This window comes from Denticeps clupeoides, chromosome 3 (assembly GCF_900700375.1).
Source record: "Denticeps clupeoides chromosome 3, fDenClu1.1, whole genome shotgun sequence".
Lineage (NCBI taxonomy): Eukaryota > Metazoa > Chordata > Actinopteri > Clupeiformes > Denticipitidae > Denticeps > Denticeps clupeoides.
Window position 1 is genome coordinate 9913706 of NC_041709.1, and position 14372 is coordinate 9928077.

General features: G+C 45.5%; 1 protein-coding gene across 2 annotated transcripts in view; it reads right to left on the reverse strand.

The window, feature by feature from the left end:
* The window catches only part of mcc (MCC regulator of WNT signaling pathway), a 73943-nt gene that overhangs the window by 47464 nt on the left and 12107 nt on the right, over window positions 1–14372 (reverse strand). Inside the window, exon 1 of one of the 2 annotated variants that reach the window (XM_028972671.1) lies at window positions 12187–12922. The exons of the other annotated variant lie outside the window; for it this stretch is intronic. Within the exon in view, the coding sequence (XP_028828504.1) occupies window positions 12187–12243 (57 nt within the window). The 5' untranslated portion in view covers window positions 12244–12922. Of the gene's footprint in view, window positions 1–12186; window positions 12923–14372 lie in introns of those variants that run through there. 2 annotated transcript variants of the gene reach the window in all.

The window sequence follows — 14372 nt, forward strand, 5'->3', positions numbered from 1 at the left end:
TTTTTCCAGCATTCTTTCAAAAGCTTGATGCGACATGTAATGAACAGCTTCTCCTGAGTACCCCCCACACCTATACACCCATACACACTCATAGACAAAATCTACACAATCAAATGTGTGACAAAGCCTCTCTCATTGCCTTTATGAGTATGTAGTATGAGTTTTTTTTGCTGTGAGATGCTTTAACTACATTAAATTAGAGCTGAAGCGAATGTGGCGCAGCTATTTAAAAAACTTATGGTTCCACCTCCAAATCAGAACTGCCAGCTGTTTTTTTATAATATATAATGCATGGTGCTGAAGCAAGATTTATCTCAAGCACTGAGCAGTCTGACCTTTCTGAGGTCACACATTTTCTGCCAATTTTAGACATAAACAAAGACACTACCTGGCTGATAATGGACAGGATCTGCTGTACACTGTAATAAATCTATAAATAAATGTACTCAGCACCACAACATGCTGTCTGAACGTGTAGAGAGCAGGGCTTCAAAATGAATTTTTGGTTTGTGCTGATTGGAATTTTAGGTAATATTTTATGTTTTTTAGGTAATATTTTATATTGAATTAATCATTCAAACAGGTTTGAATGGTTAGTTACATTCAATAACATAACATTTGAATTCATGCACAAATAAAACTATTACTATTATTATATTGTGTACTATTGTTCATTGTTTTTTATATATAATATTTATGCACTTGGTGTTAAACTGAAGGTCTTAAACAAGTATGTCTAATTGTCTCGTCTTGTCCAAGTCATGTCACTTCTCGAGTATATTTTGCATTTAGTATCTTACTTGTGACACAGCTGACACACAACTTCAGCCTTCCGTGTACTTGTATGTGGCTGCATTAATTGTGAATCTTGAATAACATATGTCTTTTACGTATTGATTAATAATTTTTTTAAGGATAGTGCCTCTAAAAAATAAGCCTAAAAACTGTGGCAAAACAATTGCACACAGAAACAACGCCTCCCGATTCATAGGACGCCAACATCCATATAAAACTCATTCAGAGTGTAATCTGTTTCAACAAACCATACTTGCTCTTTACTTGCAGAAGAAATAAATTGGTAAAGAAATGAAAAGTGGTCCGCTTGGAATGTGATGCTTTAAAATTACACCGCTAACAAGTGCGATATTGATTCACAGGCAACCTTTCTCACTCAAAATCAGAAAAAATAAATCAAACAATTTCAGTAATGTTCCTTTCAGGCCTACAAAAGAATGTATAGAGTCAGGAGCCATTTCTCTCACCTCTGGGGCAACAGAAGCCGTTTTTTTCCTTGCACTGCAAGACGCGACTCGTTTATCTAATTGCGTTATGGCCAAAAGACAGTCAGAGACAAATGGATCACATGGGAACCATTCAATACTGGGGTTAATTGAATATATTACAGGCAACTGTACCTCTCCTTGTGTAACTGAGGGTATTTTTAAACTGCTGCATTCCTCCCTGCTCTCTGCAACCTGCCCATTCAGTATAGAAGCATTTTCAGAAAAAACTGTTTTGGACCCTTCTCCATCAAAAAATATCATGTTCTGAACACAGCTGCTTCCTCCCATGGCTCATATTGCAATTAACTCATTGTGATTAATCATGATTAATTCTTAAAACTAAGGCTTGTCAGGATGCATGTTTAATACTACACCAGATAAAATTGACAATAAATAAAATGTTTTTCTCAATAATTCAGTCAGACAAAAACAGGCATGTTGCACACGGCTCCATTTCATAATTACGTAAATTCATCAAATGCCATCTCCCAATTGTCCATCTGAATCTTTAGGTAGGATGAATTTCACATCCATGTCATAGTTCAAACCCACGCAGGAATTAAATAAATACGCAGCTGAAATAATTGTGTTAATTAACCCACTGGTGGCCTAGTGGGTCAGGAAGCGGACCCATTATCAGAAGGTTGCCGGTTCAAATGAGGTACCACTCCCCACACAGGCTTTCATGGCTGACCACTACTCACTCAGGGTGATGGGTTAAAAGCAGAGGACACATTTCGTAGTCAATTTGTGCTGTGCACTTAAATTTATTTTGAATGTGTTAAATTTTTTTAGATGAATCACAGCTATTAAGCATAGCTGCACTTCTTCCCATGTGGAAACATCTCAAAAAATGTATTTTGCTTGCATGTTATGACTTTTGTGTTCTGAGCCCAAAATCCAAAATGAATAAGTAAATACAATCACTGAGTGAAGGTTTACAAGAAATACACAAACCATATACAGCTATGGCATTTATGTGTCATTTCAGGAGTCAGATCCTTTGTGGTCAATGTTGTCAGCCCCTCAGCATGCTGGACATCAAAACTGGGGCCGCCTTTTACCTTTTCAGATCTGTTTGTCAAGTATCACAATATGTTCCGTGTCAAGGTCACTCTCCTGCCTCCAGCACATCAACTTCAAGAACTAAACGTCTAATACATCCACCTTGTAACCAGAACAATACCATTCACCTCACCTGTCAGGGGTTTTAATCTTGTGTCTAATGGGTGTATTTGTCCATCCAACTCAACTTAATCAATGACCACAGAGCATGTGCCCTTTAAAATGTCATTAGAGCGGTCACACTATTGGTTTCACTTAAACGCCTGTTATGTGAGGAAAGTCTGGTTTACACAGCTCGTGAAGTTGAGAACATGAAGGCTGACCTCAGATTGGTCCACAAGGTCATTCTCCTGCATATCTAAATGCACGACAGGTTCCAATACTGTGAGGTTAAATAATAATGAGAATGGAAGGTGGTTGGAAAAGAGAAATTTATTAGAGCAGCATTGAGGTGTCAAGGTCTCATAGAGATTATCATCAGGCCAGCACTTTGCTTTGCACTTCATTAACTCACCATGCAGCTACTGATGTGGCATTCTCTAACATCACGCTAACCAGGCTCACGGTGGCTACTGCAGGCCTGAGAACAGCCAGGATCACAAACGCACAACGGCATATGGCATCTCCATCACTGTCACCAACAAGCAAAACAAACGCAGGACTGGAAACCCGGCCTTCATACACTAAAGCTACGTCGTGTGTCGCTGTAACACTACAATATTAGTGCTTTCGATTTATTGGAATAAAACGGAAGGAAAAGCTGCAGCATATGGTTCTCTCCGCCGACAGCAGACAGCTAATATGCCGTCTTGGCAAGAGGCAAATAAACTATGAGGGTCTGTGATGTCTGCTGGAATGTGTAGAAAATGTCCCTCCTACCCCACCCCACCCCACCTCTCCTCTACTCTCCCACATGGTTGGATGGCGGGATGAGACAGACTCACCTTTCAGACAAGTCCTGTCCTCTCTCCACTTCTCTCCCTCTCTTTCCTTCACTTGCCTAGTGGCCTTCTTCCCTCCAGGCTATCAATGTGCTTCATTTCTGCATCAGCGCGCACACACACACACACACACACTCTCTCTGCCCGTTTCAGTGCCGTATACCAGCTCACGGGCAGCAGCTCGTCCGCGGGATCCGTGTGGGAAAAACGTCTCTCTGAAAGCAAACAAAAGGACGGCCGGGCCGCTGGCCTGCCTGTTCGCTCGCGGGGCTGATCCAGTGGAATGAGGCTCTGGGCTTTTCTTTCCTTTTGTTGTTTGCTTCGCCCTTTCCTTCCTGTCCGGATGGGGCTGGCGGTGTGTGTTATGTATGCGTGTTTCCGTGTGTGTGTTCTACTAAGTCTTGCAGTGGGCCACTGGGGACTCGAACTCCTCACAGGTGACTATTCAACATACACACAAACACACAACACATACCACCGGCGCATATCATTTTAAATTGTGTCTCACAACAATCTGAATATGAACCAGAATTTATACTCATTCAACAAGAGGTTTGTGAGAAGTGATCTTAACACACCCCTTTATATATAGAACACACCCCTTTATATATAGAAATGACAGGACGAAGATAAGAGTGTGTGGTTGGCTATGGGTGAGGACAGGGGTTTTTTCAGGTGCTCAGCAGGCTATAAAAAAGTCTGGAAGACCCCCCACAGGGCCACAAAGGTCAGTGGCTGTGACCTGGGCTCCATGTTGAGAGTTTGTCCCCTATCATCCTAACCAGACCTGGCCATTTAGCTTCTTTATTCCACACTCAAGCCCAGGCACAATCAGCCACAGCGCTTAATGAATCCCACTGTATTCCAATCGCCGGCACTAAAGTGAGCACTAATTGTCTTCAATCGAGGAGCGCTTACACGCACCACACACAGGACCAGAGTAAATGGAGCACTCAGCGCGTTCGAATACGATTCCCGGTGGTGCAGCAGCACTTAAAATAGACTCAGATACCCCGAGTGTCAGAATGCAGTTCCAGTGTTGTTACCTCTAAGACCGAAGGCTGAAAACGAGCCACCACAGCTCATCCTCCAACACTGCAGGCCAGCGAATGGAAACTGAACAATGCGCCGGGGTGCCGGAGGCACTCGGAATGGGATTGCAGCCAGATGTTCCTGAAGAATTCCTTCAGGAAAGTAGGTAGGATACCTGCCCAGTAAACCCTGACCTTCCCAGCAGTGTCTTACTGTGCCTTCCAGGAAGCCTTGTGGCTTCACGCGCTAACAATAAAAAAAAAAAAGAAGGTGATAACATCAAACCAGATGCCAACTCTGCAGTATAAACAACTCCCACCAACACGAATACCTGAATTAAATGCCAGCAAGGGAGCTGGTGTTTCCATAGCAATTTCTTAAGCAAAGACAGGCATGTGACTCCCAGGGTCTCGCAAAAGACACCACTGACGTCTTTTTCCCATTAGTTTTTTTTTGTATTTCTGAGTCCTGCTGTACATTTTCTTTCCTGGCAGCTTGAGACAGACACACCAGTCTGTGCTGGCAGCTCAGCTCTCAGCTGATGTCATGTGAAATATTTATTCCACGGACAAACTTGACATTAAATGGCCACTTCGTTTACATTTGGGCTACATGAACCGCCACTCTGCAGCAGCTACTGAGCTAGTAACACTTACCAGTTCAGCTACAAGCAGCGCAGTGTGTCCACCAAAGAAGGCTAAGAATGTGTTTATACAGAACCAGTCTGAGAACACAGGCTTCTCCTCAAACCGTTTCGCAACCAATGTGCTGACATGGGACTGGCAGCAGATTTCACAGCTTCGCTTTTCACTTGACTTCTCACTGCGGCCGCTCCTTCCTTCCAACACGCTGAGCTCTCATAAGACTATTTGACATGCTATAAAAAGGCGGCACATGTTACAGGCCTGGTTAGAAAATGGCATCATATGTGAAATGGACTTTAATGCTCAAATCTACGTCACCATAGTTTCTGCATTACTGAAAGTTATTCTCTTTCTCTCTCTCTTGGCCATGTTGGCTGAGCTCTCTCCATTTGTTCATGTCAACAAACTGCAAAATGTGACTGCAGTTCTTTGTGCTCCCAGTTAACGTGTCCTTCAAACTTCCACCAGCCCTTCCAAAAAACAAAAGCCACTAAGCAAGCACTTTAGAACACAAAGAATGTATTCATCCTGTTGATGGTGACAGACATTTCTGCTTTTGAGAAGATCCTGTCAATGTGGATATGAGGTGCAGAGGACAAGTGAGGACCAATACAAACCTCTGAAGGCTGGACAGATCTACTTCTCAGAACTTGACTTCCTGAAAACAACTGTGCAATAAAAATGGTCCGGTGGAGTACAATTGGGTTAATGATAAAAACCTACAGGTCCAAGCTCCCGTGGTCCCTATATTATTTCATTTTGTATTACATAAAACATGTGGCCCCGCCAAGGTGCCACTGAGGTGCCACTGAGCAAAGCACCGTCCCCATACACTGCTCCCCGGGCGCCTGTCATTTACATTTACAGCATTTATCCAGAGCGACTTACAATCAGTAGTTACAGGGGACAGTCCCCCTGGAGCAACTTAGGGTTAAGTGTCTTGCTCAGGGACACAATGGTAGTAAGTGGGATTTGAACCTGGGTCTTCTGGTTCATAGGCGAGTGTGTTAAACACTAGGCTACTACCACCCATGGCTGCCCACTGCTCACTCAGGGTGATGGGTTAAATGCAGAGGACAAATTTCACTGTGTGCACCGTGTGCTGTGCTGCTGTGTATCACATGTGACAATCACTTCCCTTCACTGGTACGTGTGGTACGGGTGTGAACGGGCGTGGTCTGAACTGAGGTGCTGTAAGCGTAATAAATAGAAAGCATCATGAGATTCTCTTTATTAGTTTCCTGCACTACACCGATCCAAACCCGTTACAACCTGAAGCCACAAACTCCGCTTTCAGAGTGAACATGGCAATCGCCGTGGTGCTCAGCGCAAAAAAAAAAAGTGTGGTTTTCTAAACTCCCGGTAAGACAATAATGTCGTGTTGTAGATCTCTGGACACTAGGACACGCGCATCGTAAAACGGAGCAATGCTGTACTCAGATCAGGCCGCCACAGTCACTACTTTTTAATGAGAATTTTTAGAATTTTATATTTATAATCAATTACATTCTGCACTGCATCGGTGCAGAATCGTCCATGTCTGTATCGCAATGCATTCGATTATATGATTAATCTGCATTGATTATCCGATTAGTCTTCACTTTGCACTTTTGTTTGTTTCCCCTCCTGAATCCAACCTACAAGGACAAATAGAGGAGAACAGGCTGCTTCTGGGAGTCCCAGAAGCAGCCTGCCACCTCTGGCATGGTTATCGTCTGCCAAATAACCCCATTAAAATGTTTTATTTGCCTTATTGGTAGAGATACAGCCTCATAAATAGGCAGTTTGCTCTGACTGGAAGGAGACCGCAGCCCAGAAACCTCCGTTTTCCAGCTAAATGTACTGTGAAAGGTGAATTATCCCCCTGCTCTTTTGGGTCTCGTTTCTGAGAGGTAAACACTGCGGGACCATGCCTACACTAGCACTTTCTGCTGGCAAAGAGCGAGTGAGAGAGAGAGAGAGAGAGAGAGAGATCGAGAGAGATCAAGGGCAGTGTGGATTACCACTGCAGAAAGACTCAGACACACAGGTAAAGGGGTCTCTGCATGAACATTATTAGATTTTTTTCAACTGCAGGCTTTGGTTCCTGCGGGTCCAAATGAGAACTTGGTCCAAGATATTTATTTGATATCACTTACTGCTGGGTGATTACACAATCTCAAATCAATGATCACAATAAAATTCATGATCATCTTTTGCGTATGCATTTACATTACGTGGAAAAGTGTAAAAGTGAAAGTGAAGTGATTGTAATTGTGAAACACTGCAGCACAGCACACAGTACACACGACGAAATATGTCCTCTGCTTTTACCTTGGTGAGCAGTGGGCAGCCATGACAGGCGCCCGGGGGAGCGGTGTGTGGGGACGGTCATTTGAACCGTGGCTCCTCAGTGGCACCTCAGATTATGGATATGTTTCCTTATCCGCTAGGCCACCACTGCCCCAGACATGTGTCTGCTGAGGTGCTGGAATACGGAACTAATGCATGCAGTACCAAGTCATGTTGTTCACGGTGTAAGGCTAATAAAAAGCAAAATGGCTTAAAATGGAGCCGAGGAGGATTGGAAGATGTGCTAGAGAAGTTTGACTATAATGAGCGGGTGAGAAACCAATCCACTAGCAGGAGAGAAAGTGAATACGTGTGTAGGATGCCATGATGTGACATGGTGTTTAGGCAGCTCAAAAACCCAGACAACTCTTAAAAACACGACTGAAGGCAGTTTCCAGTTCCATGGCCAAAGTGACATGGAGCATTTAAGGCGCTGCATAAGATAAGTTTCCATTTGGCAACATCAGAAACAACTGTGATCAAAAGAAATAGAAAAATTAAATTGTTCAATATTGGAAAGTATACTGTGATAAATTTTTTTGGCCATATTGCCATGTCAAGGTTTTTGGCAACCCACTGCAAGTGTATACTATTTCATCACATTTTCATGTATCAAGTGGTATTTTGACACAGGACTATCCACAGGAAACCCATTAGCAGTACATGAAATACTTCCTAAAATAAAGTCCTGATTCTGGTTTTATTTTTGAGTTGAGTCAATACCACAAACTCAAAAAGAGCCAGAAAAGGCTGAAATCTAGAAAGATAGCAACATTCAGAATTAATTAAGGGTGCTGATGTATTTAGAAAACCGATCGGTGGCCATGCAATCATGTCAGGGTGGCATGAGCACGTGCATGCAAAAAAAAAAATGCCAATGCCCATGATGCCGCCCCACCACGATGCCACCCTGGGCAATCGCCTATGTCATGCATATCAAAAACTTCTACTGACAGAGAACATAAGGACATGAAAAACTTATGGCAATATCAGACATGCATGGTTATATGGTTGTTTAGATAAGGCTTGCGGAGAGCAAAGTAAAAATTCCGCCCATTACATCTACATTCCACCTTCCTGTTGAGAAATGGACAGTTTTCTCCGCAGCCACAGGCAGCTGTTTAAGCAGCGCTACCCCGTATTTTGCTCCATCCATTTCTCCATCGGTTTTAACTAGATGCCCAACAGCAGGATGATGCCACCGCTCTGCCATGCCCGTAGCCTCTACTACGGTATGGAGTGAACACTGGCAGTAATTATGCGCCGCAAAACCAAAGTCTCAGTGCTGAGCACTAATGAGGTGGTCTGGGGGAATGATGTAGCTACAGGACGGCACTGCGGCGCTCACTGTGCAGTTGTTAGTGAGAGAGTCTCTCAGCTCGCTTCCTTCGTTCCAGCTTCATATCCAGGGCACAAAATAAGAGTCAAGCTGTGTAATCAGTTGGCAACTTCAGGGCTATTTCAGAGCACTGGCTTTGATCTCCAAAGCAGCCCTCTCTGGTAAATCACATGAACGAAGGCCCGTAAAACAGACCTATCACAAGAGGAATGTTCGCAATAACTGATTAGGTGTTTTAATGTCACTCAATGGGCTGCAGAGAGTGGACGGCAAAAAAAGGTTCTTTCAGACTGAAGAGCTAAACATTCTCAACCAGTGCCAGGCCCAAGTCCATCAACTGCATGGTACAGTACAGACAGCCATACAGCACAGATACATCACTGCTGGGCAAGAGGAGCGACCACATTCCAGTCAGGTCCTGGCATGAGCTCAACGGAGCGGCGCCTCGGGGGTTTCTCCCGGTCCATCCCGAAGAGTTCTGACGCGGTCCGGATGTGGGTCAGCACCCTGAAATGCTGTTTATATTTATACAGGTATCATGGCGGCATTATTCATGTACGCGCGAGGCACATCCGAACCCTTCCGCACCCCCGGGCAGTTCAACAGCAGGCCGGTGTGCTGACGCTATGATAAGAGGAATTACCATAGAGTCAGTGTTTTGTGACTGCAGTAGCCAATAAGGAATAAGAGCGAGGCACTTAGGCGAGTAATTACCAACAAGCGCAGGGATATGTGACTGAGTGACGGGGACACACCATTACAAATGCAGCCCAAGGCACACAACACACTCTGTGTGTGTCTCTCTCTGTCTCTCAGTCACACACACACACACACACACATCTTTGAACACTGCAGGACTTTAAATGGAAAGCTGGTGCTTCCTATTTGGGGGAAACTAAGAGAATATGGTGCAATTTTTTTATTCTGTAGGGGCTCTGTGGTAAAAAAAAAAAAATCCATGAGGAGAGTGCTGCTGAGCCGAATTCCCCCTGACTACTTCTCTCTATAAATGCCGTGCCTGGACGGCCAGTGCACAGGCCTCGGAGCGTTCCTCTGTGATGCCTACACTGAATTCCCATAAAACAAGCACACTTTGATGTCTCTGCAAAGGCCCTCTGCCAGTTAACAAAGTAAAGGCACAGAATAATGATTTTGGCGAGTGGTAAACAGTGCTGACAGCAAAGAACCATGGGATTTAGGCTTTGTAGACGAAAGGTACTTCCACACACAAAACACTTCCCACACAAATGCAGTCCCTTTGGCCAAAAAAAAATGCACCTGTGTATATACCAATATATCATATTACCATAAAAATAAAGCCTATATAACAAAGTTCAGTTCCATTTTAGAAGGGAATCCGAATTGAAACTAGGCGGCTAAAAACTCCTGCAAGCAGGTTTACCATAAATAACAAAATGTATACAATTAAGGAACCCGGTACTGTACAAGTACTCTTCAAGAAGTAGACGACTAGACTCAATCTGACATTCATTTAGCACCCTAATTTGTAGGCATAGTTTTCCAACGTGATTTGTGGGCATTAATAATTGTATTATATACAGTACAGGCCAAAAGTTTGGACACACCTTCTCATTTAATGTGTTTTCTTTGTTTTCATGACCATTTACATTGGTAGATTCTCACTGAAGGCATCAAAACTATGAATGAACACATGTGGAGTTATGTACTTAACAAAAAGTGGAGACCTGGCCTCCACAGTCACCGGACCTGAACCCAGATGGTTTGGGGTGAGCTGGACTGCAGAGTGAAGGCAAAGGGGCCAACAAGTGCTAAACACCTCTAGGAACTCCTTCAAGACTGTTGGAAAACCATTTCAGGTGACGACCTCTTGAAGCTCATCGAGAGAATGCCAAGAGTGTGCAAAGCAGTAATCAGAGCAAAGAAACTAGAATATAAAACATGTTTTCAGTTCACCTTTTTTTGTTAAGTAACTCCACATGTGTTCATTCATAGTTTTGATGCCTTCAGTGAGAATCTACCAACGTAAATGGTCATGAAAGTAAAGAAAACACATTGAATGAGAAGGTGTCCAAACTTTTGGCCCGTTACTGTATATTTTATATTATAAAAGAGACCGTAGGCTGTTTATTTAGTCCCTGGAAAGAACGACTGCAGTGATTAGTCCCCAAGGCAGTGCTGTATATGTATTGGGTCCACACTGTTGTTGCACTGGGTCACAGGTAGAATTTAGGGGACACTTTTACAGGAAGTGAGTGACAATCACCACTTTCTTATTGACACCACGCCTTTTGTCTTGGCTAGATGGGGGGTGTCAGTAAATTCTCGCTAACAGAACAACTCTGTCTTCATCTTACTGTGCTGAGTTTGTCGTTCCTTCGAGGGGCATATAAATCACCATGCCAACCTACAGAAGTGCTCAAGACGCGGCGGGGCAGCACGCCCCCTTCCCAGATCTGCTGCACATCGACCGCGGCGATGCTTTATGATGCATGCTGATCTCAAGCAGTACATCAGCCGTACTGAGCACCCATCACAGGCCGTCACACTCCCGAGTCCATGCTGCTCCTGCCCGCGCTTTATCCACCGTAAATCGGCCCAGGGCCACGCAGAAACCATTTCACCGCAGAATAAAATAGCCAGGAGGGGAAGTGAGGGGATACTGGACCCCAAAAAGCAACTAAAGTTGAAAAACAAAAGACACTCTGATAGTTCATAAGGCTCAGCTCTTCTGGAGAGGGGGGCTCAGACAATGAAGAATGGCCTTCTTCCAGCCTCCTTGCAGGCAGTGAAGAATGCGTTTGGCTGGAGGTTCAGACCAACGGAGGAGAAAATAAACCTCCCGCTCCGAGGAGGATTATTTCCCGGTGCATCTGCGAAACAAAAGCCCCTTCGTCCGTATTCTTCCCCTTTCGTTCCCCCTATCTCCCTTTCTGCCCAAATCTGCCCCCCTCCTTCAGAGGTCCTCGCTAGTTTTAGGGACTTGGGCGCCCTGCGGGGAACAACAGCTTGCCGATATGAAAAGCAGATGCGGCGGACTCTCCTCTGCCCGTGGGTGCGGTGGAGCGGCAGGGCCACTTGCCCGCGGGGGGGGCGGCTTGAGTTGGTTAGCCAGGTGCCGGCGCGTCCTCACCGCTCCTGCAATGCAGCCTGGAGGCGGAGCTAATTAAAACGTTACGAGGCTAAAAGCCTTCCGGCCACGGCGACTCCGCACCATGTGCGAGTTCCTGGAGAAGCCCCCGGTAGGGCTGACCTCTGGACAACTTCCTGTGTCTCCACAAAAACAACACAGAGGTAACATGAGTGGTGGGCGTTTAGCAGGACCCCCCTCATCCACAGGGTTCTTTCAAAAAGTGCGCAGAGGCTGGAATGCTCGGCACCCTCGGGCACCCGTAACCAAACTTCCCCCCGCCCGGTTTTAATGGGATGCAGACGGAGCAGGACCGAGCTGCTCTGATGACTCAGACCTTCTGGGCATCTGAGCCGCGGGGAGACTCCCGTCCTACGCCCCCCCTCTCCCACCCGAAGGTGAGCAGGAGTGGACTGCCTGCCCCCCCCCGAGCCCCTCTTACCTCGGCCAGCTCCGCCGGCGGCTCGCCGCCCAATTTCACAGCTGCTCCGGAGTTCATGCTCTCCACCAAAAAGACCTCCGCCGAGCGGAGAACTGGCTAAGAGGGAGAAGAAGAAGAAGAAGAAGAAGAAGAAAAAAAGCTGTTCCTCCCCCAGCCTCAGCTGCCTTCAGCCTCCAGAGTCCGGAAAGCAAGCCGGAGTTGGATCCAGAGCGCAGCCATTCCCGTTCCACGCGGTGCCGTTAGTTCCTCAGTTCCGCTAGAGTCCACGCCACTCCGCAGTCCAGACAGCCAGTAGGTGTGGGACCGCCTGCCGGCGTAAGCTGGTGCCTGTGTGTGTGTGTGTGTGTGTGTGTGTGTGTGTCCAAGCTGGCTCACCCGGCTGCTATATCTGTGTCTCCCTCTCACATCGCTCCACACGCGCGCGCACACACACTGGGGAGAGTGTGCAGGGACGTCCCCCCGGTCCTCTGCGCCGCAGCAGGAAGGCTACAGCTGTGCCGCATGTGAGTGTGCACTCGCAAGCACACGTGTGTGTGTAAGCATGTGTGTGTGTGTGTGTGTGTGTGTGTATAGAAACACACGGAGAGGAGGGGAACTCATTCAGTGGCTTGTCAGCCACTCCGCCGCTCGACCGCCTGTCGGATTCCTGCGTGTCTGAGGACCCGGAGCCCCTCCCCCCTCTCGGCTGCCGCGCTGCCGTGTGCTCAAGTTTGAGCGTCACTCCTTCCTCTTTCTCCCCTCATCCGCTCTCTCTCTCTCTCTCTCTCAATTTAAACCTCTCCTTCTCTCTCTGGCCCTCCCACGCTGAAAACCAGCCGTCCCAGACACTCAGCAGTCCCTTCTTCCTATTCACCTCCCGTCCTCTATCCTCATTCCTCCGTGTCTTCTATTTTGGGGGCAGCTCCGGTGCCCTAGCTGTCACCAGCACTGTCCCCCTGCAATATTAACAAAAAAAAATGCCACCTTTCCCAGAGCTCCCACTGTCTACCGAGGCATTTAACTCCACCGGGTAACGGTGTATATATTTACACTGACTTCAATATAGAGCTCGCTGCCACTTGCCAATAATATTGCAGGTCTTCGACTGTTATTAATAAATTAAGGGTGCCACTTTTTCATAACTTGAATATGTCAGTGCCACGCCTGTTTGTATCAACAACCTTACACATCGATAAGACAAAGCCCTTCTCGTGGACATCAGGGGTTAAGGAAGTGGAAAAAAGTGGAAGAACAACTATTTGCCTGAGGCAACGCAGCTGAAGACCACACAGCTCCCTCTGTTGACCGTACACTGCATAATAATGGGTGCAGGACCTCTTTCAACGGTATAGGTTGGATCATGTTTTAACATAAGCATGTTTGAAACTACATTGTAATTACTTGTCATTTTCGGGAGATAAGAATAAAAGGGTGGTAGTAGCCTGGTGGGTAACACACTCACCTATGAACCAGAAGACCCAGGTTCAAATCCCACTTACTACCATTGTGTCCCTGAGCAAGACACCCTAAGTTGCTCCAGGGGGACTGTCCCTGTAACTACTGATTGTAAGTTGCTCTGGATAAGGGCGCCTGATAAATGCTATAAAATGTAAATGTAAATAAAACATCAAGGTTGTTTTTACCAGATAAATATGTTTATGCTGAAAATGTCCATTAATAATTGTTGTAAGATGACAGAGAACATTTTATCAGATACTCAATATATTGTATTTGCTTTGCAAATGAATGAAATGCTGCTACAAATATTTTAATCAGGCATTTTATGAAAACTACGGAAACAACAGCACATATGGTTCCTATTGCATGTCGTCGTGTTTGCTACTTACTTACTTGTGCAGTTTCATACTATATGCTGGAATTTATGAATCTGTAATGAAACTATCTATTCTCTATATGCGTACATGTAGCATAGAGGTAAAAACAGCTTATTTTACCAACCCACACTCCAAGATTCAGGTTTTTATTCCACTGGGCAGATAGCAAATTTGGCTCAGTCTGGAGGAACAGGGTGAAAAGCTGTTCAGGGTGTCATTAAGTGGACTTCTGGTCATGCACACTGGAAGGGTTGCCATTATGGGATGTTGCATGGGGATCTTTGGATGACTGTGGGTTCGTTTTGGACATTTTACAGCTATGAATGACGTCCATGTCAAAGCGCTCCTTTCATGCTCAATTATGCCTGAACC